The 24,195-nt window shown below is 46.5% G+C and overlaps 2 protein-coding genes across 3 annotated transcripts; one reads left to right on the plus strand and one right to left on the minus strand.

The window, feature by feature from the left end:
- Positions 1-1,831: 1,831 nt before the first annotated feature.
- On the plus strand, positions 1,832-16,887 carry RIOX2 (ribosomal oxygenase 2). Of its 2 annotated transcripts, none has more exons than XM_032952788.2 (10): positions 1,832-1,999; positions 3,141-3,638; positions 6,977-7,096; positions 8,972-9,103; positions 9,667-9,770; positions 11,149-11,251; positions 12,643-12,814; positions 14,526-14,632; positions 14,790-14,885; positions 15,599-16,887. In XM_032952788.2, the coding sequence occupies exons 1-10, from the start codon at positions 1,847-1,849 to the stop codon at positions 15,767-15,769; spliced, it is 1,656 nt and encodes a 551-aa protein (XP_032808679.2). In that variant the 5' UTR covers positions 1,832-1,846; the 3' UTR covers positions 15,770-16,887. The 2 variants fall into 2 exon arrangements, with proteins under 2 accessions (XP_032808679.2, XP_032808680.2); XM_032952789.2 differs by having other exon boundaries at positions 14,526-14,614.
- A 284-nt stretch (positions 16,888-17,171) lies between these two features.
- Positions 17,172-19,934, minus strand: LOC116941592 (protein FAM167A-like). The gene is made up of 2 exons (XM_076066601.1): positions 19,146-19,934; positions 17,172-18,359 (listed from the first exon to the last, which is right to left on the minus strand). Exons 1-2 carry the CDS (start codon positions 19,608-19,610, stop codon positions 18,210-18,212), a joined length of 615 nt encoding a protein of 204 aa, XP_075922716.1. The 5' UTR covers positions 19,611-19,934; the 3' UTR covers positions 17,172-18,209.
- Positions 19,935-24,195: the final 4,261 nt, after the last annotated feature.

The following is a 24,195-nucleotide window of genomic DNA, read 5'->3' on the forward strand; positions in this document are numbered from 1 at the left end:
AATTGTTACTTTCACCTCTCAAAGAGGACCCCCCACCGCCTGATTTCACAATGCAGCGAAGCTTATGGGCATCCCTAAACCGCATCGGCACAACCGTGCCAGCAGTTGCAGGTACCAGATGCACAATGCGTGGCGACTGTAGTCACCCAGAACAGAACCATAGAAACTTAGCGCGACTCAACGCCTGATTCACAAATACGAAGGGGGCATCGTTGTCATCGCAGCAGCAATACACTCCACTCCTCCTGACGCGAATATCTGCCAATCACAATGTAAAGTGGGGCGCCACGGTGGCGAGATATTAACTACCTCGCCTGGTATACAGGAGGCCGTGATATTCTTGGTTCTTTCGGTAAAGTCACGTAGAAGGGAAACAATAAAATAATAAAAATATAAAACAATATAATTTTATTGATTTATATTTTTAAAACAATGGAATTTTATTGTTTTATATTTTTATTATTTTATTGTTTCCCTTCTACGTGACTTTACCGAAAGAACCAAGAATATGAATCCCTGCAGTCACGAAAGCTTTAAATCAAAATTTAGGAGCCCGTGAGTTTGATCCTGACCCTGACCCCTGTATGTGTGGAGTTTGAACGTTCTCTCTCCCCGTGGTCGCATTGATTTTTCTCCGTGTACTCCGGGGTTTTTCCTTTGTACATTTAGAATCATAATCTTTATTTAGACTGGAAGTATCTGATGAGCTATGAAAATAATTTCACAGATGTTCAGTATAGGCGAGTCAGCAAGTTACAACAACAAACAATACCAAAAAACGACGGTAATGGAAATATCGAAAATAGTTGTATTTATCTTCTTTGGTTCTTTCGGTAAAGTCACGTAGAATGAGAATAAAATAATAAAATAACACAATAAAATTGCGGCCACAATGCAAGCGGCGTTGTGACCGAAACGTCGTGAGAATTTTATTGTGTTATTTTATTATTTTATTCTCATTCTACGTGGTGACTTTACCGAAAGAACCAAAGAAGATTAATCATTGCAGTCACGAAAGCTTTAAATCGAAATAGTTGTGTTTGTTTGGGTGATTTGTTTATCACGTAGGCTTTCGCGACCAATGTTATCCATAAGAGGTGTTTTTTTTGTTGTGTTAGGTCACGTCAATATGAATGCGTCGTTAAACCCGTAACGAATTGGCACGTTCTGTTTACGTGACAAACATCACTAATTTCCTGTGTCGGGTGGTGGCGGGTTTAACGACACATTTATATTGACGCGATCTAACCAAACAAAACCTCTATTTCGGGTGATTTGTTAACCTTTCTTGTAGTATAACACGTGGGCTTTCGCGACCAATATAATTCAAAATTAAGGTTTTTGGGTTATATCGCGCAAGTATAAAGGTGTGGTGGGTGGTGGTGGGGGGTAGTGGGTGGTGGTGGGTGAGGGTGGTGGTGGGTGGTGGTGGGTGGTGGTCGGTGGTGGGTAGTGGGTGGTGGATGGTGGTGGGTGGTGGTTGGTGGGTGGTTGTGGTGGGTGAGGGTGGTGGTGGGTGAGGGTGGTGGTGGGTGAGGGTGGTGGTGGGTGAGGGTGGTGGTGGGTGAGGGTGGTGGTGGGTGGGTGGTGGTGGGTGGTGGTGGGTAGTTGGGGGTGGTGGGTGGACGGTGGGTAGGCGAGGGAAGAAAACAAAAAAGAGCTTTACAGCTCATCGGATTCCTCCAGTATATAGTCTAAATAAAAATTCCCCCCACCCCACCCCTACAAATTATAATTTCCACAACCAAGAGACGTGGGAGTTGGTGGCTCCCCCTACAGGACGGCGTGGGAGGTGCCTCCCCCCCCCCCCCACCGCCAACAGCCAATAGGAACACGCGTGCCGGTGATGTCGCGCGCGCGCATGTCCGGAAGTCGTGACCACGTGGAGCCCGCGGCTAAAAGCAACGCGGGGCCTCTTTTGTGGTGGTGGTGTCGGCGGCTCCCTCCTCGCCAAGCGAAGTTAAGCCCCCGAGACGCCCGCAAACCACAGCTGTTACAGGTACAGCGATTCGTTAACCACTCGTCGTGTGCGGCAGCCGGACGAAGGACATCGCACACGCGTCGTGCGTACGGCGTTTGCGGTTGGGTTGGGTGCGGCGTGTTGGGTTGAAACGGCTTGCTGCTGTAAAGCTGCATGCTATAGAGGGTCGGGTCGCGCTAATTGCATCGCGTTCACGGCTGTTGTTAGAGAGAGAGAGGGGTTTTTTGTAATCTATCACGTTGAGATTGAAATGAGGACGGTGTTTAATTGAACCCGTGCTGTGGCGCTAATTGTGTTTCGTGCTGAAGGGCTGACGTGAGGTTGTGGGGCTTTACTGAGCTTAGAGCAGTGTCTGTGTAGTCATTGAACGTTAAATTTGGTTGAATCAAACAGTGCAGATTCCGACGCCTGGTTTTGAACCGGATTCTTTTGTTCCGGTTTCAAATAACTTGTTTCGGGCAATATTTTATACAAATGCATGCCTTTTGTTGCAAAATCACACGCCTATAACTCAATGAACCAAAGAGGGTATCCCTTAAAATATTTACCGGTACAACAAAAAAAAAGCTACAGCGAGGATGTTACAGTGAGTGCTGTACGCCACTTAATTTTTCCTGGGAACGATTGGAGGAACCGTGGAAGCATTCGAATGTGTTTAGTAATCCTGCATGGTAAATGCTTTGACGTTTGATTTTCCAGCACACGAACACAACTGCAATGTTAACCTCTGCGCAATTAGCAGCTTATGTGCATCGTAATGTGAAGACGTTTGATTTAAATCTCAAGACGCCAATGTGGTGAGACTTGCACGCCGTGGGGAACAGGCAAGTTACGATTTGATTTACAGCAGGTACTGTGTATCGGAGTGGGTTAACGATTAAATAATACCGTACCGTGTTTTCGCCGTCCCCATTCTATTTAGTATTGTATTATTATTTTTATTTGTACAGTTCTGTTCGCCTTAACGTAACAGTGGCGCACGATGCGCGTGTAAAACTTGACTGGCACTCGTGGGTTTTAAATTCACCACGTTCCGAAGTAGGACGCAATTCAAGTGTGTGTGTGCTGACGCGTAACTTAATATTTCCACACAAAAAATGTAAACGTTTGTGGAACAAACAAACAAAAAAAATCTCCTAATGATGATCTCCGATTCCAGGTTGCAACAATGCCAAAAAGGTCCACTGCGAAAAATGCCAGGGCATTTGGCAAACCGAAAAAAAACAAAGATGACAATTCCTGCACAGCCAAGAAGGTCAAGGCGGTGGTGGAGAGCGGTGGCCAGCAGCAGCAACAGGAGGCCGACGTGACGGGCATCCTGGACTTCTCATCTCCCGACCGACTCTTCTCCAGCTTGATCGCTCCCGTCAGCACGTCTGACTTTTTCCAGCAGCACTGGGAGCGCGGCCCATTGGTGCTGCACCGCTCGGACGCCCGTTATGCCAGCTGCTACTCGCGACTCTTCCGCCTGCAGGACCTGGAGGACATCTGTACGCGTCGCAACGTGGCCTACGGCGAGGACATCAACCTGTGCCGTTACGTGAAGGAGACGCGGCATTCGCTGAACAAGAGCGGCCGCGCCACCTACCCGAAGCTCCAGAAGGACTTCGAGCAGAACAAGTTCACCTTCCAGTTCCATCAGCCGCAGCGCTTCAAGGCAGGTTGCATGGCCAAGTTGATTCATCCGTTTAACGCGTAGACTTTCGCGAGCAATATCGTCCGTAGTGCAGGTCTTTATGGGGTTGGATCATGTGAATATAAATGTGTCAAATTTCGATTTAAAGCTTTCGTGACTGCAAGGATTCATCTTCTTTGGTTCTTTTGGTAAAGACTGCCCTCCAGACAGTCTCGTCCCTTCACCTGATGAAGGCCGCTTGTGTTGTGGCCGAAACGTCGTGAGAATATTATTGTGTTATTTTATTTTATCAATTTATTATTTTATTCTCATTCTACGTGACTTTACCGAAAGGACCAAAGAATATGAATGTGTCGTTAAACCCGCCACCATCCGACACAGCCAATTAGTAAGGTTTGTCACCTAAAAACAGAACGTGCCAATTCGTTACTAGTACGGCACACCGGTGTGTTGGAGAGCAAATCCACCACATTTTGTCACTTAAATGGTGCTCCACTCCAACTTGCCCATTTGCGGCTGTTTATCCATACAAGTAATACCTCGATACGCAAAGTAGATGCGTTCCTGGAGCTTCGTTCGTGTGTATTGAAACTTGGTATACAGTGAAAACCTTGGATTGCGAGCATGATTCGTTCCGGAAGCGTGCTCGTAATCCAAAGCACTCGTATATCAAAGCGAATTTCCCCATAAGAAATATTGGAAACTCGGATGATTCGTTCCAAAACCCCAAAAATACTGTATTCACATAAAAATGATTAATACAAAATACATTTTTATATTTTTATTATTTACATTTAATATAAAGTGATCAAATTTATTAATTACATTTAATCGTGGCTGGTGTGAGGGAGAGAGGAGGAGGGTTATTGTGTAGGACGACTTTCACTTGCAGGACAGTTACTAAAGAAGTCACTACATTTTGATTTAAAACTTTCGTGACTGCAATGATTCATCTTCTTTGGTTCTTTCGGTAAAGTCACGTAGAATGAGAATAAAATAATAAATTGATAAAATAAAATAACACAATAATATTCTCACGACGTTTCGGCCACAACACAAGCGGCCTTCATCAGGTGAAGGGACTACCAGACAGTCTCGTCCCTTCACCTGATGAAGGCCGCTTGTGTTGTGGCCGAAACGTCGTGAGAATATTATTGTGTTATTTTATTTTATCAATTTATTATTTTATTCTCATTCTACGTGACTTTACCGAAAGAACCAAAGAAGAAGTCACTACACTTGGACACAAAATAAAAAAATACTTTACATACACACACGTGGTCACAACACTATACTGTAGTAAACAGTATACGCGTGGTCACAACACTATAGTACTGTAGTAAACAGTATACACGTGGTCACAACACTAGTACTGTAGTAACCAGTATACATGTGGTCACAACACTATACTGTAGTAAACAGTATACACGTGGTCACAACAATATACTGAAGTAAACAGTATACACGTGGTCACAACACTATACTGTAGTAAACAGTATACACGTGGTCACAACACTATACTGTAGTAAACAGTATACACGTGTTAAACACTATAGTACTATAGTAAACAGTATACGCTCGCACGGATGTTAACTATACGAGTGAGGCACGCCGACTGAGACCGAGCATGGGAGATGATTACCCACAATCCCGCAGCGAGAGGGAGAGAAGAACCATTGGCTCAGTTGTGATCACGTGACGCTCGGCAGACAAAGCGTTATACTGTACACGTACAGCTCGTATTACAAGACATTGCTCGTTTATCAAATTATTATTTATTTAACAATTTTGCTCGTCTTGCAAATAACTCGCAGACCAAGTTACTCGCAATCCAAGGTTTCACTGTATTCAAGTTTCATTTATTAGGTGTAGCCCTGTGAGCCATGCGGCTCTTGAGTCGGGTGCAACCGCAACAAACAAAATATGAACAGAGAAACATCTTAAAGCGACGACGCGCAACGGAAACATCCTGGGATAAACCAGCAAATCTTCCAGAAAAAAAAAACGCACCGTATTACAACGCTGTGTGCAAAAATCCCAGTGTGATGCACGACAAACAATAACAACCATAAGACATCTTCTTGGTTCTTTCGGTAAAGTCACGCAGAAGGGAAACAATAAAAATAAAACACAATAAAATAAAATTCTCACGACGTCTCGGCCACAACACAAGCAGCCCTCCCCAGGCGAAGAAACGGAACGGTCGGAAAGACAGCGCCCCAATGAACACCGCCAAGCCCGGCACCGCGCTATGCGGATGCGTTCCCAACCTTTGTAGCTCACCATTTAATACTATCAACACTTAATAACTCACCATTGGTATTGTAAGTAAAGACAATTTATATTTAATACAATAATTTAATTTGGGCGTATTAAAAAACTGACACTTAAAAGAAAACATAGTGTACCATCCATATCTTATGATTTTATTCGAATGAATAGAGTATCTTAGATTGAGAATACGTTGTTCCCTTTTTAGCTGGCACCAGAACAGGTGTTAAGTTGTTAAAACACCAAACTGAAACCTTTTACAAGTAATCATGTCTGCTTTAACTACAATACTTGTGGTCAGAATGCATCGTCTTTGGCGTCCTCTGGTCTAACACCGTTTGAGACGAGACTCAAAAGAAAGCTGTCTCTGGTGTGGACCAATCAGTTTCAAAGACAATGCATTTATTATCAGAGTGTTTTTGTTTGCATTTTACCACGAGTATTGTGGTTAATGCAGACATGTTTCATTGTTAAAGGTTTCAGTTTGGTGTTTCGTTAAATGGAAACTTCATTTATGGAATATACTCGTATCGAGGTATTACTATACTGATACTAATAACTCGCACTCTGGAGTCAAGGGTCGGTTGATGGTGCAGATTTGTGAGATGGCGAGGAAATTACATTTAAGAAAATTGGTTCGTGAACCCATCCGTGTGTTAACCTTTTAGTGTTATAACCGCACGTGGGATTTCTATGGGATTTAAACTTTCCTCCAGCAATTTTAATTGTGTAATTTGTAATTACACAATTGTAATCGACTCCAGGCCCGTTGAGATGCGATCGCATTACCTCTGCATACGTCCAAAGTGTCTCGTGATTCTGGCTGGTATTGGTGGTTGATTACAGCTGAAGAATCCCACTGAAGCGTATTACCTTGGTATCACCCATACCTTTCAATGACAATGCCACAAGATCAACCAGATCCCACACGCCACTTCCTCGCTTGCCTGACCGCCACGCAGTTTGCACCCCCCCCCCCCTTCCCCCGGCACAATTCCATTATTCTACCGATCCCATTAGGAATGGCATTCAGTGCCAATAGTGGAAGTTGTGGTAGTGAATCCCTTGCGATGTGTGTGCACATGTAGGATGATCTGTGGCAGATCCAGGAGAAGCTCGAGAGTTTCTTCGGTGCCCTCGTGGGCTCCAACGTGTACGTGACACCGCCAGGAAGCCAGGGGCTGGCTCCTCATCACGACGATGTGGAGGTGAGACCGTCAGCAGATGAGAATCACGTCCACCGACAACGTGAAGCGTGAGTTTACCGCACAGAGATGAATGTTCTGTAGCTTAGAATGTGTGAAGAACACGTCAGCTGGCTCGTGTCAGGTGCAAGCGGAGGTGTAGCCACTCGATTTCTTGCTCATGTCACTGTTGGGAGGGAGGAGATAGGCCTCCACTGGAGGAAGCCATAGCCCCTGTTGCTTCTCTTCCACACTGGCCAGATGTCTTGGTTCTTTCGGTAAAGTCACGTAGAATGGAAATTAAATAATAAAAATAAAATTCTCACGACGTTTTGGCCACAACACAAGTAGCCTTCATCAGGTGAAGGAACCGAACTGTCGGGACGACAGCAATCAATGAACACTGCCAAGCTTCGCAGCGTCTTTTACGCTGGGTGGGAGGAGCAGAGCGCCTTGACAAAGGAGTTTACATGTCAACAGAAGCAGTTGGTATTACCTTAGAGTCGCGGCATCTCTTTAGAAAGGTGAGAGACTCGATTAGCTGAGCCTTCTTATCCCGGAGTTTGTCGAAGGATCTCCCCACCACACGAGCTGCTGAACTTGAGTGACGAACCCTTCGATACTGTTGGGTGGACAGGCGGTGGGATTTAAGAACCTTTCTGGTTATCTTTATTGCCGCACTGGGAGATCAAGCTGGCGACTTCTGGATTGCAAGTCCAGCCTGCTGATAGTTACAGTATCATCTCACAATATTAATGGGTCTTAATAACTTATTATAAATCAAATAACTTTAGTCCAAGAAATGTAATGTAAGGGTTGTTGAATTCTTACTCGGGATGGATTTAGAAATTTAAGTCTTAATTTTAGTCCAAGGTTTAAAGATAAAAATTCAACGTTAAAAAAAAATCTGTCGTGCGTATGTATGTTGAACTTCATTCGCACCGTACATAGGCAACCGTGCAAATCGGAGTTGCGGGGGAAGGACGATATATTATTTCCATTTGAGGTTTCTGCAGCCTTGATTAAAACTCATTTAAGATGTATTAGGGGTTGACTGCGTGTGTGAATTGAACACCAGCTGTTGGTCAAGTCACTTTCTTACCCAGTCTCTGTAAACCACAAAGGCAAACAACGAATCGGCATTGGGATTGTAACAGGATGGTAAATGTTAGCAGTGAGGGCAGCTGTATTGCTCACAGATTACGATCTAAACAAACTGTTTGTTGCCGATCAGGCGGCTTGTGCAGCAGCAGCAGCAGCAGGTCTGCGCAGCAGTGTCACGCACTGCACCAGCAGCAGAAGGCTGGTTGATGAAACCTTAACTGGCATCCAAGCTTCCCTTACGTACTTCAGTCTGGTGTTGTCATGCTTGGCGCAGCTGCAGTCTTTGTTGCTGCTACACGTGCCGCCTGGTCTACAGCGAGCGATTGTACAGTCATAATTGGTGAGCATTACAGCTGGACTCATTGGTAAGATTCGTCAACATGCTATATAATACCCACTCCTAATTTTTTGCTTACCTTTGTGGTCTACGGAGGCCGGGTTAGAAGGAGTGCGACTTCCGCACCTACGATTAGCACGGTTGGCTACGTATGGTGCGAAAGAAGTTCAACATACATTCATGGTTCTTTCCGTAAAGTCACGTAGGAAAATAAAAAGTAATTAAATTAAAGAAAAACAAAAAGGAAAACTAAATTAAATCTCGAACGTTTGAGAGGCAACACAAGCTTCCTTTATCAGGTGTAAAAAGCACAGCAAAATTACTGTAGAGAGAGCTGTTTGTGATGAGAGATTAATTATATAGGGTAAGAGGTGGTGAAGTCACACACGCAATCAACCCTAAATGACGTTTAAATATGCATTTCGATATATATCTCTTTCAAACTCTGTGTTCTTTAGGTTTTTATTCTGCAGCTGGAAGGAGAGAAGCACTGGCGTCTCTATACTCCGCTGGTGCCACTCGCCAAAGCGTACAGCCCAGACCTGAGCCAAGTCGCAATTGGTCCTCCGACACATGAATTCACTCTGCGGGTAAGACAAATCATAAGCGCCAACGCAATGCAACATATCGATTAATGCATGAATAATAGTTTTCTTTTCGCTGTCGTGGTTTGGGCCATGGCGCAGTGGTTAAAGCACTGCGCTATGAGCTGGGTCACCTGAATTCAATTCCCTGCCATGGCTACCGTCTGGCTAGTGATCTCTGAACCGGTGCTAGGATCTCCTCTCTATTGCACTGACAAACGTGGTGAGGTATGGTCAAAATACCCCCTTGGCCAACGAGGCATGGGGAGGTCTTTATCCGGCAATGGTTGACAAAAGGACTGGAAATTATAGTTTTCATTACTGTCATGAACAAATATTGCCATTATAAATTCGTTGTAATATTATCCTTGAGGCGTTGAAACATGGGGCAACTCAGTATTTCCAGGGGTTACCCTCGGGCACTTCAGAGTAAATCCTTGCCATTATTAAGATTTACTATGCACTGTGAAGTTTGGCCTTAATTGTCTTAGGTTCATACTCCGAACCCCATACGTCGCAGCGCGAAGCAACGTTGTGCACCTCTCACTCGGAGCCTGCTGTGTTCCCAGGCCGGAGATTTGCTGTACTTCCCTCGGGGCACGATCCACCAGGCGGATACACCAGCAGGCGGCTGCCACTCCACGCACCTCACCATCAGCACCTACCAGAACAAGTGGGTCTTGTCTTGCCCTGATAAGCGTGCACATGTGTATGTATGTTGGACTTCTTTTGCACCGTACATAGCCAACCGTGCTAATCCGAGGATAACAAACTGGACAGGTGGGGGCTACCCACATTTTCTTTTATACCACCACCAGCAATCCTCATGCAAACCCAATGCAGTGTTAGTTGGATTCTTTGACATCTCATTCTCTGCTGCTGCTGCTGTTACCACAGTTGACAGTACAACCGTCTGTACTGTCAACTCCTGCTCCTGTTCAGGTCCACGCTCAAGACCTTCCTGTGCTTTCCGCTTATGATTTCCTCAAAATCGGTACCCTTGCCATGTATTTATAGTCAGATTTCTATTCTCTATACATACAAATTGTAATGTATCCAAATTAGAAGATGCTCTCTTTGCCCCCTGTATTTTAAAGCAAATGTTGAGAGTGAATTTCATAATCCGATAGGTGCGCGTGTATGCGTACGCGTGTCACCAGATTTGTATAACTTTGTTGACACTGGGCACAGGTTTATGGTGCATTTTACCTTACGGAAGCACCTTATATAATCCAATTTAATGTGGCACTAAGGTGGCCGGACAAGGTGCTTGGCCACACGTGGTGCGTCATGTTAACCTTATCAGGTGCTCCTCAACGGACCTCGCTCTTTGGGTTTATCAGACTAATTTGTGATAGGGGTATGTCTGTGTGTATGTATGTAGGGGTATGTCTCTGTATGTGCTGGGACATGTCTGTGAGTTGCAGTTGCCCTCCAGCAACAACAGAGGGCAGAGGAACATGTGGAGCGCCGGGCAGCTAAAACGCAGAGAGCTGGCACTGTGGGGAGCACAATTGGTGCACCTGGGTCTGTGCCGTGACCTCCTGCCAGCGGGCCTTAGACACCTTACGTGGCCCCAAAGTGTACCTAGCATGGCACAAGCGCTGCGGTGACATTACCTCCAGTTAATGGCGAATGGCAGTTGTTGTCTACGTGTGTGTAGGGGTATGTCAGTGGGGGGCAGTAGTGCACTGCGCTACAAACCCGGCGACCCGAGTTCGATTCCCGCTCTCGGCCAACACCAGTGACGATTATCTGAACCGGTCCTGGGCCTCCCCTAGGTCGACTCGGCCTCAAATGAGTACCTGGTGTGGTGTGCGAACATCACCACAGGGGAGACAATGGCGGCTGGGGGTTGTGTGGGCCACCGGCCCCCTCGTGTGCCGTGCCGGCATTCATAGGTGCTCGCAAACAGCACTTGCCCCAACAGTTGGTTCAGGCTAGACGGAGGCTCTTTGTCTGCGTGTGTATAGGGGTATGTCTTTGTGTAAGGCTATGTCTGCCTGCGTCTAACGTCTGCTCGGACGTGACTGTTGTCTTTGACCGAACAGCACATGGGGAGACCTCCTGCTGGACACTCTGCCGGCCCTCGTGACCGAGGCCTCGCGGGCCGAGATTTCGTTCCGTCGCGGCCTGCCACGCCGCTTACTGACGGTGAGAAGAGCCTCCTTTTTGATAATTGTTTTTTTTTTATACTTGGAAAATTGGCCATTGTTAAAGAAGAAGAAGAATAGGCCCCTGGGGATGTGAAAAAGAGCAATTTCAATGTTGAAGAGCCTGCTGGATGTGTTTACTCATTTTTTTTCTTATTAAGCGGACTTACATTTGCATGGTTCACAATGGGGAAATGAAACCACATGCTTTTTCTCAAACGCAATTTGAAGTTGATGCAGTCAGTCTGGTAAAATGAGTGTTGAGAATTATATATGCATTGGTTATACAATTTAAGTTGTAGATTGCTGTCAATTATGCACTTTATAACCAATTTGAAATTTGCTTCTCCGTCAATTTGCTTTGTAGAATTTTAAAATTACATGGTGAAAATGTTATTTGTTAAAATAACTTGCACTGACTTGGTCATGTGGAACTGAATCACCTGACATCCCTGTCCAGTATTGTCGTCGGTGTGATACTGGCTGAGATGCCTAACGTTGCTGAACACAATCAAATGTTGCTGTTTTCTTAAAGCTACACAGAAACAAATATTTCTCCAGTCGTCATTTGCAAGTAATCACTGGCACTATTCCCGCACCTCCGAATAGCACGGTTGGCTACGTACGGTGCGAAAGAAGTTCACCACATATATACGACGAGGAAGAGAATAGCATGATGTCACACCTGTCCCGTAATTTAAACACGACACACTTAAGCTTTACACGGTACCAGTGAATTGATATGAATTTTGAGAAGATCTCATCAAAAAACAATTCCTTTATCTGGGAACCATGTGGGGAACCATTGTCCGTATCATTATGGAGATCTGCAATACAATTTGACCACACTGAGGAAAACAAACTTTTAAAAAAATACATATAACCACTTTGGTCTTACTTTTCTACACACGGCAGGCGGTGCAATTGAATGTAACAATGTGCATTACCCAGAATTTAGTTTTATGGCAACATTTTTGTCGCGAACCCTCCACCACCTGACAAGATTGTCACATTCACGCAGCTATTTATATTTGCCGATGTATTGATCAATTTCTGACCAATGAATCTCCTCAGCGGCGATTTGAGACTTGCCATGACTGAATTCAATATCGGCCGTGACAATGTATGCATGCATGCATGTAGAACTTCTTTCGCAACGTACAGAGCCAACCGTGCGAATTGGAGGTGCGGGGGAGGGGCAACAAACTAAACACAAAAGCAGTTCTGAAGAAATTATTTTTCAACCGTGTCGGGTGGTGGAGGGTTAACAACAAGAATTGTGCCATCAAACTACCACGTACATGGCCCGACCTAAAACGCACGAACATGGACCGTGGGATTAGCTATGAAAACCTGCCTTTTATGTTCATGTGCGTGCATTCGCCGTTCCAGGGAAGTGGCAGCGAGGAGTCGGGCAGCAGCGAGAGAATCGCCGAGCTGCTGGGGACGCTGTCGAGGCGGATGTTGGGCTCTCGCAGTCTGCAGGCGCACAGCATGAAACGCGACTTCGTGGCAAACCGCCTTCCGCCCTTTCACCCGCCTGACTGCCAACCGGGCAGCCCTGGTCAGTGCCAGACTGGGGGGGAGGGGGGGAGGCCAAGACCCGGGGACACTGTTGGGTGGAAAAAAACCCCTCCCAAGCTGCCAGTATATGCTATCTGAAGCGTTTTTTGGGTTGTGCCACCTGTTGCCCAGCACGATGTCACCAACTTTTCATCCCACGTGCAGGGAACTTCAGGAACTGAAGAAGCTCCCCGGCACGTGGAATGAAAGGTCGCCATGGTGACGAGATGTTGATTGCCGCGCCTTGGTATACACAAGGAGGTTGTGGGTTCGATCCAGACCCTGACGCCTGTGTAATTTGCACGTTCTCCCCGTGGTCGCGTGGATTTTTCTCCGGGTCCTCCGGTTTTTCCTTCCACATTTATAAATGTGCGTTGAGAGTATTTGGCTGCTCTTAATGTCCACGTGATGAGCCACTTCGTTGAGCTACCATTTGCGGCCAGGTCGCTTCTGAAAAAAAGCTACAATATATCGCTCGGTGGGCCTTTGTGAAATAAAAAGTTTAGTTTAGTAGAAACGTTGGATATCGTGCCAAACAACGCGCGATGCTACCTGAAAACACAGCGGAGAGCTATACATTGTCAAAGTCTCAAAAGCTTCAGCCATGCAGTTGATAGCATGGGGGAATGCTTTGGAGCAGCAGTCACTGTTGCTCGTTATCTGTTCAATCGATCTGGAGTCACACAAGTGTGAAGGGAGTGTGGAGAGCTAAATAGCACAGCCCTCTGCACTGCTAGACTTGGCTCAACTTTAATGGTGCATTATGGTAGAAAAATGGCATTTATGTTTGCTCAACCATGTCGTGCTGGGGTTAAATCCATTTGAAAACAGTATTTGTAAGACCGATGGACCAAATTATGTATCAACAATAATTATACTGCAGTTCAATTCACTGCCGGTGATGGCCTTTCTAACCCCATGCTGCCATTTATGGGGGGATGGAAGGGAACTGTTGTTTGACCATACCTCACCATGATGGTCCTCGTGGGTTGGTCATTCAGAGCCCATAACCACTTCAAATATCACACGGAAACTGATGTTAGCCATCAGCGGGAATTAAACTCGGGCCACCAGGTGGACAGTGCAGTGTGCTGAATACCGCGCCATCTTACATTGTTGGAATGTTCATTGTTGGTGAATGTGAAATGGCGGCGATTTGCCAGGGTACTTAATTTGCAGTCGAGCGCACGGAATTATTTACAGGGGCATTTCACAGCAACAAGACTTTTGTGGCCTTTGGATGGTCATTTCCATTATTTGCTGAAAGCAAATATATTTTTATATTCTTAGCTCTTTCGGTAAAGTCACGTTGAAGGGAAACAATAAAATATATATATATTGTTATATATTTTATTATTTTATTGTTTTCCTTCAACGTGACTTTACCGAAAGGGCTAAGAATATGAATTACTGCAGTCACGAAAGCTTTAAATCAAAATATGTTTTTGTAAAAGGTGAGAGTGCAGCCCTGCAATGTCTCTTGCTCGTGCGGCTGCTGGCAGAAGGGCCCATCGGTTGGGTCTTTTTGGTAGCTTCCTTGTAGAAAGATGCATTTAACTGGTGCGTGTGTGGGGGGGGGGGGGGGGGGGGGGGGGGGGAAACCTCTGACGTTTGGTTCCGATTTGTTTTTTGTGAATCCACGTCCATCCTGAAGCTGTCGGCGCCGCGAGCGAACTGGCTTGCTCCTCTCGGGTTTAACGCTTTCTTTGCAGTTGGGCCTATCCCCAAGTTGCAGCACTGGGTGAGGATGCTGCATGCAGACCACATGGCCTTAGTAGTCGACAAGCCGCCGCGCGAGGAGGTGGGAGCATGCACTTGTGTACGGGCGCGTCCATGACATCCGCTTCAACAGTTTGTTCACGCAGCAGGTTTGAGAAAATAATAATAATTATTATTATTATTAAGTATTACTACACTGGAAAGGAAATTGATCAAATGTTTCGATGTGCCCCAAACACTTGTTAAACCTGTGGCAGGGTGAAGAGGTCTGCGAGGTGGTATTTGTTTACCACTCGCTCCTCAACTCGAGGGAGAGGCACATGATGGGATCACCAACGGAGGAGGTGGAAGAGGTGATCATTGTGAATGTGTGTGCATGCTCGTTGACACAAATGGGTGCCTCGTGTATTTTTATCCCTGCTGGCTTTGACGAGTCGCACATCGGACACAAACATTCGGGTAGCGACCCAAGGTTAAACTGGGAACTCGAGTTGATCGTCTAAACCTGGTTATGTATGGCCACAGAGAAAAGCTGCATTAAAATATATATTTTCTTTGTACTTATGCTTATTCTAGCTCTTGGAGAATTTAAAAAAATGGCGTTTGGCATGCAACAAACGTTATGGGCAAACAGTGGTGGTACGTCTAACATCTGGCAGTTCACTAGCATTGAGTCTATCAAGCCTGACTGCCGATGAGAACACTGTACATTGAAACTGGCCCAGAGTTTTTAATGAACGCTGCTGAAATAATTCGCTCCCAGAAGGGCTTGTGGTCATGTAAAAAAAATAATATATTATTTTCATGTAGAGGGTCATATATACGAAGGATACATTATCTGCTTATTTATTTTGTCATTCATATTCTCCACAACACTCCTGAATATTAGTTGTATGTCAGAAGATTGTATTTGTAGACCGGTACAGAAAAGGACTTGCACCATGCACAAAAACTACACTGGGTGTTGGCGGTTAATTGTTAATTTGTCAGGGGCGGATTTGCGATGTACTTTTTCTCAGAAGGCCCGTGTTTGTGTGCGCGCACGTGTGTTTGGTCCCCCGTGCAGGTGCGTGGGCTGCGTCTGGCCCTAGTTCACCTGCCCGCGCTGCGCCAGCTGATGACGGGGGCGACCGTGCGTGTCAGGGAACTGCCGCTCGCAGGCGACGCCGAGCGCGAGCAACTCGTCCTCTCGCTCTGGTCCGATGGGCTCTTGGTGGCGAGCCCCAACGAGGCTTGAGATTTGCGCAGAATGTCAAACGTCGGTCGGTCGTTACACGCAGGAGGAGGAAACGCTGCCGACCTCCGTTAGTGCGTTTTGGCAGTGCTGTGAACATGCGGCGTGCCCCCCCTGAAAATCCATTATTTGCCGTCTGAGCACAGGGGTGCGAGACGGATGCTGGAATTTCGCAGCAAGACACGGGATAAGCGAGTGTTGAACGCCAGAAGAGAACGTGGCAGATAAGTGTTGTAGATATGATCTGGTAAAAACAGTTGCGCTTGGAGGGGGACTTATGCAGGGCGGTGGAGGGGGAGGTGACTGAGATGACATTGGAGTGGTCTCCACGAGTCTACCATCAGATGTTGGGGAGACTGTTAGGGGCAGGTCTTGGAGGTCACATATCTACTCTGCAGCGGCTGCAGGATCTGATCAAAGATAGAAAGCATTGGTGATGTGGCTTTGGCCACGATTGTCCTCTTGGTCTTGTGACACTGTATGGTTGACTGGTTTATTGAGTTTTCTATATTGCAGCTGTAACAATACTTTGTTCCCCTGTACTACTCCACATCCCGCATAAATAGCCACTGAATTAGGGATGCACCTGCTCATTCACTTAGCTGAGCAGGTTAACACAACGTTTACAGTGTTTGTCGTGCCGAATTTAAACATCGTCCACGGCCCAAATGTGTTTTATTTATTTTCTGATATTGTCTAATGAAGATAATAGGTCAGAAAGTTAACAAGCGTGAAAAAAAGGAAGGCTTCTAATGAATTGTGAATGCTGGTGGTGCTGTCATTGATATTAAAAAGAAAAACTTTTACCAAAGAACTGTGGAGAATTTGACAGCAGTCGTGGTTCAAGGAGAATAATAACGCTGCACATTCGCAACAGACATGACAAAAGCGGTTAGCACACGTGTCCAGTATGCAGACAGCTCAAAGAATCTAAACTCGTTTTCCCAACGACAGACATTGACAACAAACTGAATAAATATTTGTGAGTCAGTGGTGTTCGCAATATAGGATTTAAATTGATTGTCAAAACTTTGCAATGAATATACAATTGCACATGTGTTGTGTAACACAAAACATTTGAAATGGCGGTTTTCACCATTAAACGCTTTTATTTTGTGTGACATCCACAGTCGTGAAATCTATCCGTGGACATTCTTTAGTTTGACTTGGAGCCCATCTTCATTCCACTGATGGATGAAGAACTCCCTGCACTGTTTATTGTGGGGGTTATGTTGGCCTCTGTGGGTTGGTGAAGTGGGGGAGGGAGATCCTAGGCCTTGTTTCGATATCGCCACACTTGGCCATGGCTGGATGCAGTGCGCTTGATTTGGTTATAGTTGCCCCCCCATACGTCCGATTAGCACGGTTGGCTACGTACGGTGCGAAAGAAGTTCAACATACATGCTTCGTGTGCCCAATCGATTGTATTTAATGAATCAACGTGTCACTGTTTAGAACACTTAACATGTTTATAGCACTTCAAACAGGGTCACAATACAATCTATGCAGTGGTGGATCCAAGAGAATGGGGTCGGGGGGGGGGGTAAATCGCCCCACCTCCAATTGAGACCCTGAACATTTGAGTTAAATTGGTATTTTCTAAAGAAAAAATATTTTTGTGTGTGTATAGTATTCACTCGTCCACGAAGTTGCTGTCCGCGATTTTGGCTATCCGCGAATCGCATCTGGAACTCTACACGACTGCATCGAGAGAGAAAGAAGTGACATTCAGTGATGAGAGAGAAAAAATATGTATTTTAGGTAATTCATGAAGAAAGATAGGTTTTAGTAGGCCAACATCATCCACGAAATGTGCTATTCACGAGCATCTCCGGAATGTATCCCTCGCAACAACGAGGGAATACTGTAGAGACATTAAAAAAAAAAGCTTCCCCGGCAAGTTTATAGGTCAGGGGTTGGCAACCAAATAGCCATTTTTTCGAATTCTGTAAAAAAAACGCAATCTTTTCAGAGTCGCCAATGCATGTGAATAATAGCACGTAGCAGCAGTCCTTAAAAGAGCCGCAGGTCACCGGCCAGACCCTCCCACCCCTTGCTCTAGATCAGGGGTGGGGAATGTCTGGCGCGAAATCATTTGGTCTCTGGCCCTGCAAAGGCAACCGCAGGCGGGACTCGAAATTCAATAAATCTCGGGAGAACCTGGAAAAGCAGTTGCGAGTAGCAACATCGTCGATGCCAGCTAACATCATCGCACGCCTCACCAAAGAGAAGCAGTTCCAGCCATCACATTAGGGGTGAGTGAATTAAATGTTTGACCAAATATAACGGGGCTAATTTTTAAGTTGATAATTTTGTATGGCCCGCGAATGATGTTATAGATATCCAAATGGACCTTGGCAGAAAAAAAAAGGTTCCCCACCCCCTGCTCGAGATCCTCCCACCTCCGAATCCAGTGATTGTCCATGGGACCCAACCGGTGACCTCAATGCCCGAGAGTCGCCGCGCCGCCGGTGGGCTCCGCGTGACCGCCGTACGGGCTGCCCAGCAGCCTCGCCACCTTGAGTCGCGACACGGCGCTCTGCACGCTCACAAGTCGGCGCGCCAGCTGCTGGTCCTGCACCCGCATCTCCACCTGCGTGGCCGCACACCAAGTTACACGCGCGGTCTCGCACAAACTCCCCGCAGTCAACCGGGGAGTTTGTGTTTTTTTATTCTTATCGTCGTGGGATCGGGGAAAAGGCGACCAAGATGTGTTTCCAGCTTTGTGGCTGAATCGGTTTGGTATTTTCCTGGCAGTTCAGACTCGAAGGACGCCGGGTGGGACGGTCGATCGCCTAACATTTGTAATCAACTGCTTATATATTTTTTTTGTTGTAGATGTCACCTGCCACTAATTTGAACCGTGAGCAGGAATAAATCGCTGGTCACTGGACTTGCAGCGCAAATCCGTCAGCCAACCCCAAGCTGCACCCTTTAGTGCTGTCGAAAACTTTGCCAAATAAGTGTCGTTTATCTTCCTTGGTTCTTTCGGTAAAGTCACGTAGAATGAGAATAAAATAATAAATTGATAAAATAAAATAACACAATAAAATTCTCACAGTGAGAATTTGAGAATTTTATTGTGTAATTTTTTATTGTGTTATTTTATCAATTTATTATTTTATTCTCATTCTACGTGACTTTACCGAAAGAACCAAAGAAGATGAATCCTTGCAGTCACGAAAGCTTTAAATCGAAATTTACGTGTCGTTTAGTGTTGTCCACCCCCCGCCCGCCCGCCCGCCGCACCTTCGACTAGCACGGTTGGCTACGTACGGTGCGAAAGAAGTTCAGCGTACATAAACCACCAAGGTGCGAAACCGTGTACAATCGAAATCCCCGTGTCCCGTGTCACAAACCCATGCACGCCGCCACGCACCAGCTGCCTCCGTAGCCACGTGAGCGTGGGTCCAAATTCGCCTCCGCGCCACTGCCCCACGCGCGTCCCCCTCGACTCGCCGCCTCCGTTCCCCTTCGCCTCGAGCGCGGCGCCGGCCCGGGGGCTCGGCACGGCCCCCGCCTGCAGAGCCCGAGGCGGGCCACGGGTGGCCGAGCGAGCGGCCAGCGCCCGGTGAGCGGCGCTGGCTGGGGGCTCCTGCGCCTCGACGAGAGACAGCCACTCGAGGTAGGAGGGCCTCCGCGTCCGCAGGCGCATCTTCTCGGCGACCACCTTGAGGCAGCGCAGGTGGTCGCGGTCGGCGTCCTCCTGCCCTTCCTCGTCCACCCAGGGGATGAGCTCCTTCTCCAGGACGCCACCGGTGGCGTCTCCACCCCAGCCGGGAGGATCACCCGACGCGTCGACCTCCACCTCCTCCGCCTGGTGGACGGTCAACGTTGGATCCATGGAATCGACGACTTGAGACGGGAGCGCGGAGATTCGAGGGGAGGGAGCGCTCGCAGCAACGGCTTCGGTGGTCTCAAGGTCACGGCTGTTCCTGCGAGGCCAGGAATTGGAGCGGCCCAATTGTTATTTGCTTCCGTACAGTCGTGCGGTGCTTGAGAGATAACGAGTGCACTATAAATGAACGCGGTGGAAGGCAGCAGCAGAAGTAACAGCAGTTGACGTGGAGACCATTCCCGGCGGGATGACGGCATTGAATAAAGTGCATTCGTTTGTAAGCCACTGGCAGATGTCTTTTTTTAGGGACACGTGGCCCGGCCTACTCACCCAACCACTCATTCACCCACTCACCCATCTACTCACCCAACCACTCATTCACCCACTCACCCACCTACTCACGCACCCACTCATTCACCCACTCACCCACCTACTCACGCACCCACTCATTCACCCACTCACCCACCTACTCACGCACCCACTCATTCACCCACTCACCCACCTACTCACGCACCCACTCATTCACCCACTCACCCACTCACCCACCTACTCATGCACCCACTCATTCACCCACTCACCCACCTACTCACGCACCCACTCATTCACCCACCTACTCACGCACCCACTCATTCACCCACTCACCCACCTTCTCACGCACCCACTCATTCACCCACTCACCCACCTACTCACGCACCCACTCATTCACCCACTCACCCACCTACTCACGCACCCACTCATTCACCCACTCACCCACCTACTCACGCACCCACTCATTGACCCACTCACCCACCTACTCACGCACCCACTCATTCACCCACTCACCCACCTGCTCACGCACCCACTCATTCACCCACTCACCCACCTACTCACGCACCCACTCATTCACCCACTCACGCACCCACTCATTCACCCACTCACCCACCTACTTACGCACCCACTCATTCACCCACTCACCCACCTACTCACGCACCCACTCATTCACCCACTCACCCACCTACTCACGCACCCACTCATTCACCCACTCACCCACCTACTCACGCACCCACTCATTCACCCACTCACCCACTTACGCACCCACTCATTCATTCACCCACTCATCATTCACCTACTCACCCACCTACTCACGCACCCACCCATTGACCTTCCCATTCATTCAACCCCACCAACTCCCGCACCTCCGATTAACCACGGATCGCTACGTACGGTGCGAAAGAGGTTTAACATACATGCATACATGCTTGGTCACTTCACAGTGAGGACACCAATAATTTAATGCAGACTGCATGCACCATGTAAAATTGTGTATGAAATGTTTTTTTTACAATACTTGGTCTGCGGTGGTAAATATCGTGTCCTAGGTGACACCCGATCATTCGAGTATTCTATGCGAGGATAGTCATTGGCTCCTCATAAACTTTATACAATCATAACCTCTTCTGGCAGGCACAAGTAAATGTCCCCTGAAGAGGTAATTTAATTTAAATCTGCCACATGGTAATAATACATTTTAACAGCTAGGATTTAAATGTTAATTCAGATACACTCAGTATATATTTTCTCAAGACAAAATTATTCAGTACTTTTAAAAACAAAATTATATATAAACACACGTCACAAATGTTTCTTAATAGCATTAAACCGTAACGAAATGCGTAAAATCTGGAATGGGATTATTTAAACTGCAGCGATTCGTAAGTCTTGCTGGACGGAGCTGATAAGCCGTGGCAGGTCTCGCTTGATTAAAGTTTATCATCCGAAAAATATGTTATTCAGCCGTCCACTGCAAACCGCTATTCAGTACTTGAGGGACAGGGTGACACAAATGTGGATGGAAACCGGCCTGAAATGAAGAAACACCGTAACCTCAATGTAAACATGGATCTTAAAAACAAACTAAAATATCCCAAAGGCCCACAGACAATATGACGCACTTACCGACATCAACCAGCAAGAGGTGCTGTATGATAGACCTTCGAATCCAAACACGACTGAATCCCTCATGCACTTTCAATTGTCAAATAAAGGACGTGTTTGTTCTCCGTCGGAAATTCATTTGAAAATGGACAGCGTGAGTAGAAATGCACGTCCTAAAATGTATACATGTATCGCACGATAACAAAACAATGTATAAGTCCTGTACATCAATAGATGCATCCAGCATGCAGTAAATGCACTCCGTCCACTAAAGCTACATGTGACGGACTTCGTCCAACTACGGAGAGTGCGATGCACGGTGCTACTGTAAAAATAATTACATAAAAACACAGCACACAGTCGAGCCTATTTGTGAAACAATCCCGTTTTGGAAAGAAAAAAGACCCCTCAAACATTCGTCAATAGATTTAAAGCTTTCGTGACTGCAGGGATTCATTAGGACACTGTCTTTCCGACAGCTTGGTTCTTCACCTGAGGACGGCTGCTTGCGTTGTGGCCGAAACGTCGTGATAATTTTATTTAATGATGTTTTTTTTATTATTTCCCTTCTGCGTGACTTTACCGAAAGAACCAAGAATATTCGTCAATAAGGTAACATTCGGCGCAATGACCCTCCCGCTGTGGAGGGCCACTGCTCAAAATGTTGCCCATTATTTATTTCCTCCATAGGGCAGCGTTGTTCACACGTCTTGGGTCGTACACTTGTGCAGTAACTGCCATTGCAGAATCGCAGAGTTCCGTTCTGTTTTTTTTTGTCAGAAAAAAAGTGAGTTTCTCTACTTGGAAGATACATCGTGCGGCGGTGAGAAATCATCTGTGCCTCGAGTTTCCTGGCTGGACGCTGGCTGGGCTCCTCAACCACCCCGACAATAACCGGATGAAAGTGACAGCTGTTGCCTTATTTTCCGTTGCGGACGAACGGATTCTGATGTCGTCTTACATTCAAATAAGCCGAGTTATTTACCCTACGTGCTTGTATAAACTAAGTACAATATTTTAAGAAAGCCTGCCTTATGGCTCAGCGGTAGAGTGAGCGGCTTGCATTTGGAAAGTCGCGAGTTCAATGCCTGGTTGGTTGGGGGTCAAAGTAAACCACTCTGTGGGTAAGTCAACAGCGGTCGTCTTATGGATAGACTCGCCCCTGCCATGGGGATGAGGAATGTCCACCGCCGGCTCAGGGATGAGCAGCAATGCTCATTTCAGTAGGAAATGACGTTGACTATGTTAAAACAAACAACATTGACTCTAATTCACTTTGTACGTACGTATGAACTTGTTTCGACGTAGCCAACCGTGCTAATCGTAGCCAACCGCGCTAATCCCTTAAACCAATAGGGTTAAATAAATATTTATTGCACACACTTGCTTTTGCCAACCAAAACACAGAGGTTAAGCCATACCAATGCATCAGAAATAGCACCTCATTACTTAAAAAATACACCAATGTGTATATCAATATCTTAGGGTGTACTGTATGACCTTCAGGAGTACAGTTGAGCCAATATAAATATAATTAAAGCAATCCTAAGCAATCAGTGAGGCTGTATAGGTAAATTCTAATGAGCATGGAGGCATACAAGGCGAGGAATGAGTCATTAAAGGCCTTTTATTCCCATGACCTATATCAAGTGACAAAATCCCACACGCCTACAGGTTCAAGGTTGCCTCATCAAGCAGGTAGTGTCTAGCTTGCCGCACGTGGGAGTTGTTTGACTATACTTCCCCGCGGTGGTGAAAGTGGTTTGTTCAAGGAAGTACCCAGCACTGGTTCAGATGCCACTCGCCATCGACGTTAGCCGTGGCTGGGAGTCGAGCTGGGATCATCGGGTTCATAGAGCAGTGGGGCATTGTAGCATCGGCTCCACTCCGTGTACAAACACACGAACTCAAAACAAATACACAAAAATCCACATTCCACACACGAAGGCTAAGTCTCCCTTAATAGCAAGCTGTTGATTTCGATCAAAGAGCGTTCTCACGTGGTTGCCAACGTACAAATCATACTGAAACGAAGGACCCCCAGAGAATCATGAGGTCCAGGTCTCGAAAGCCCGCGCAATGATGTGGTTGCAGGCCGCTAAATTGTAAATCCAGGCCCATCCCGAGTCAACGGGGTTCACAAGAGCTCCTCGGGTTTTGAAACGTGTGGGGGGGGGGGGGGGTGGAGACACCCGATCAAAAAATTCCCACACTCCCCATAAGATTTAAATGCCTTACGACAATCCAGTGCAAATGTCCAAACAAAGAGCCCCCTGCCAGACGCATTCGGGCTATGCGGCAGTCTGCACTCACAATTAACCCCATAATTACATAAGACGGTTACAAAATCTTAAATCATTTGATTGAGGTCTTCTGGTAAAAGAGAATCTACAGGCCATTCTCTTGAGAGCACACCTTGCCAGAATGACTTTGTATTGCAGCTGGCAAATCGGGCGCCTGCTTCAGTTGTTCTCAAAGGTGACAACGAGAGGCAGGAAGTGGAGTATACATAGGGCAATCGTGCGCAAAGCGCTTTTAAATTACCACTGAGAAAATAACTGCCTCTCAACCGCTTATTAACAAGCTTTTTTTAAATATATAATTCGGAGAAACAATTTTAACTGCTGGATTTTCAATTACATTTTTTTTATTCCAGGCTTCGCAAAATTATAGAGTG

This window comes from Petromyzon marinus, chromosome 12 (assembly GCF_048934315.1).
Source record: "Petromyzon marinus isolate PM22_M1 ecotype Great Lakes invasive population chromosome 12, UKy_Petmar_22M1.pri1.0, whole genome shotgun sequence".
Taxonomy (NCBI): domain Eukaryota; kingdom Metazoa; phylum Chordata; class Hyperoartia; order Petromyzontiformes; family Petromyzontidae; genus Petromyzon; species Petromyzon marinus.

Excerpts from the sequence above, each read along its gene's own strand:
- RIOX2 (XM_032952788.2), top strand. The coding sequence starts at position 1,847 with ATGTCGCGCGCGCGCATGTCCGGAAGTCGTGACCACGTGGAGCCCGCG. Across the intron at positions 3,639-6,976 it reads ATCAGCCGCAGCGCTTCAAG|GATGATCTGTGGCAGATCCA; the intron begins GCAGGTTGCATG and ends GTGCACATGTAG. Across the intron at positions 11,252-12,642 it reads TGCCACGCCGCTTACTGACG|GGAAGTGGCAGCGAGGAGTC; the intron begins GTGAGAAGAGCC and ends TCGCCGTTCCAG.
- LOC116941592 (XM_076066601.1), bottom strand. The coding sequence starts at position 19,610 with ATGGATCCAACGTTGACCGTCCACCAGGCGGAGGAGGTGGAGGTCGAC. Across the intron at positions 18,360-19,145 it reads CGTGGCTACGGAGGCAGCTG|GTGGAGATGCGGGTGCAGGA; the intron begins GTGCGTGGCGGC and ends GCGGCCACGCAG.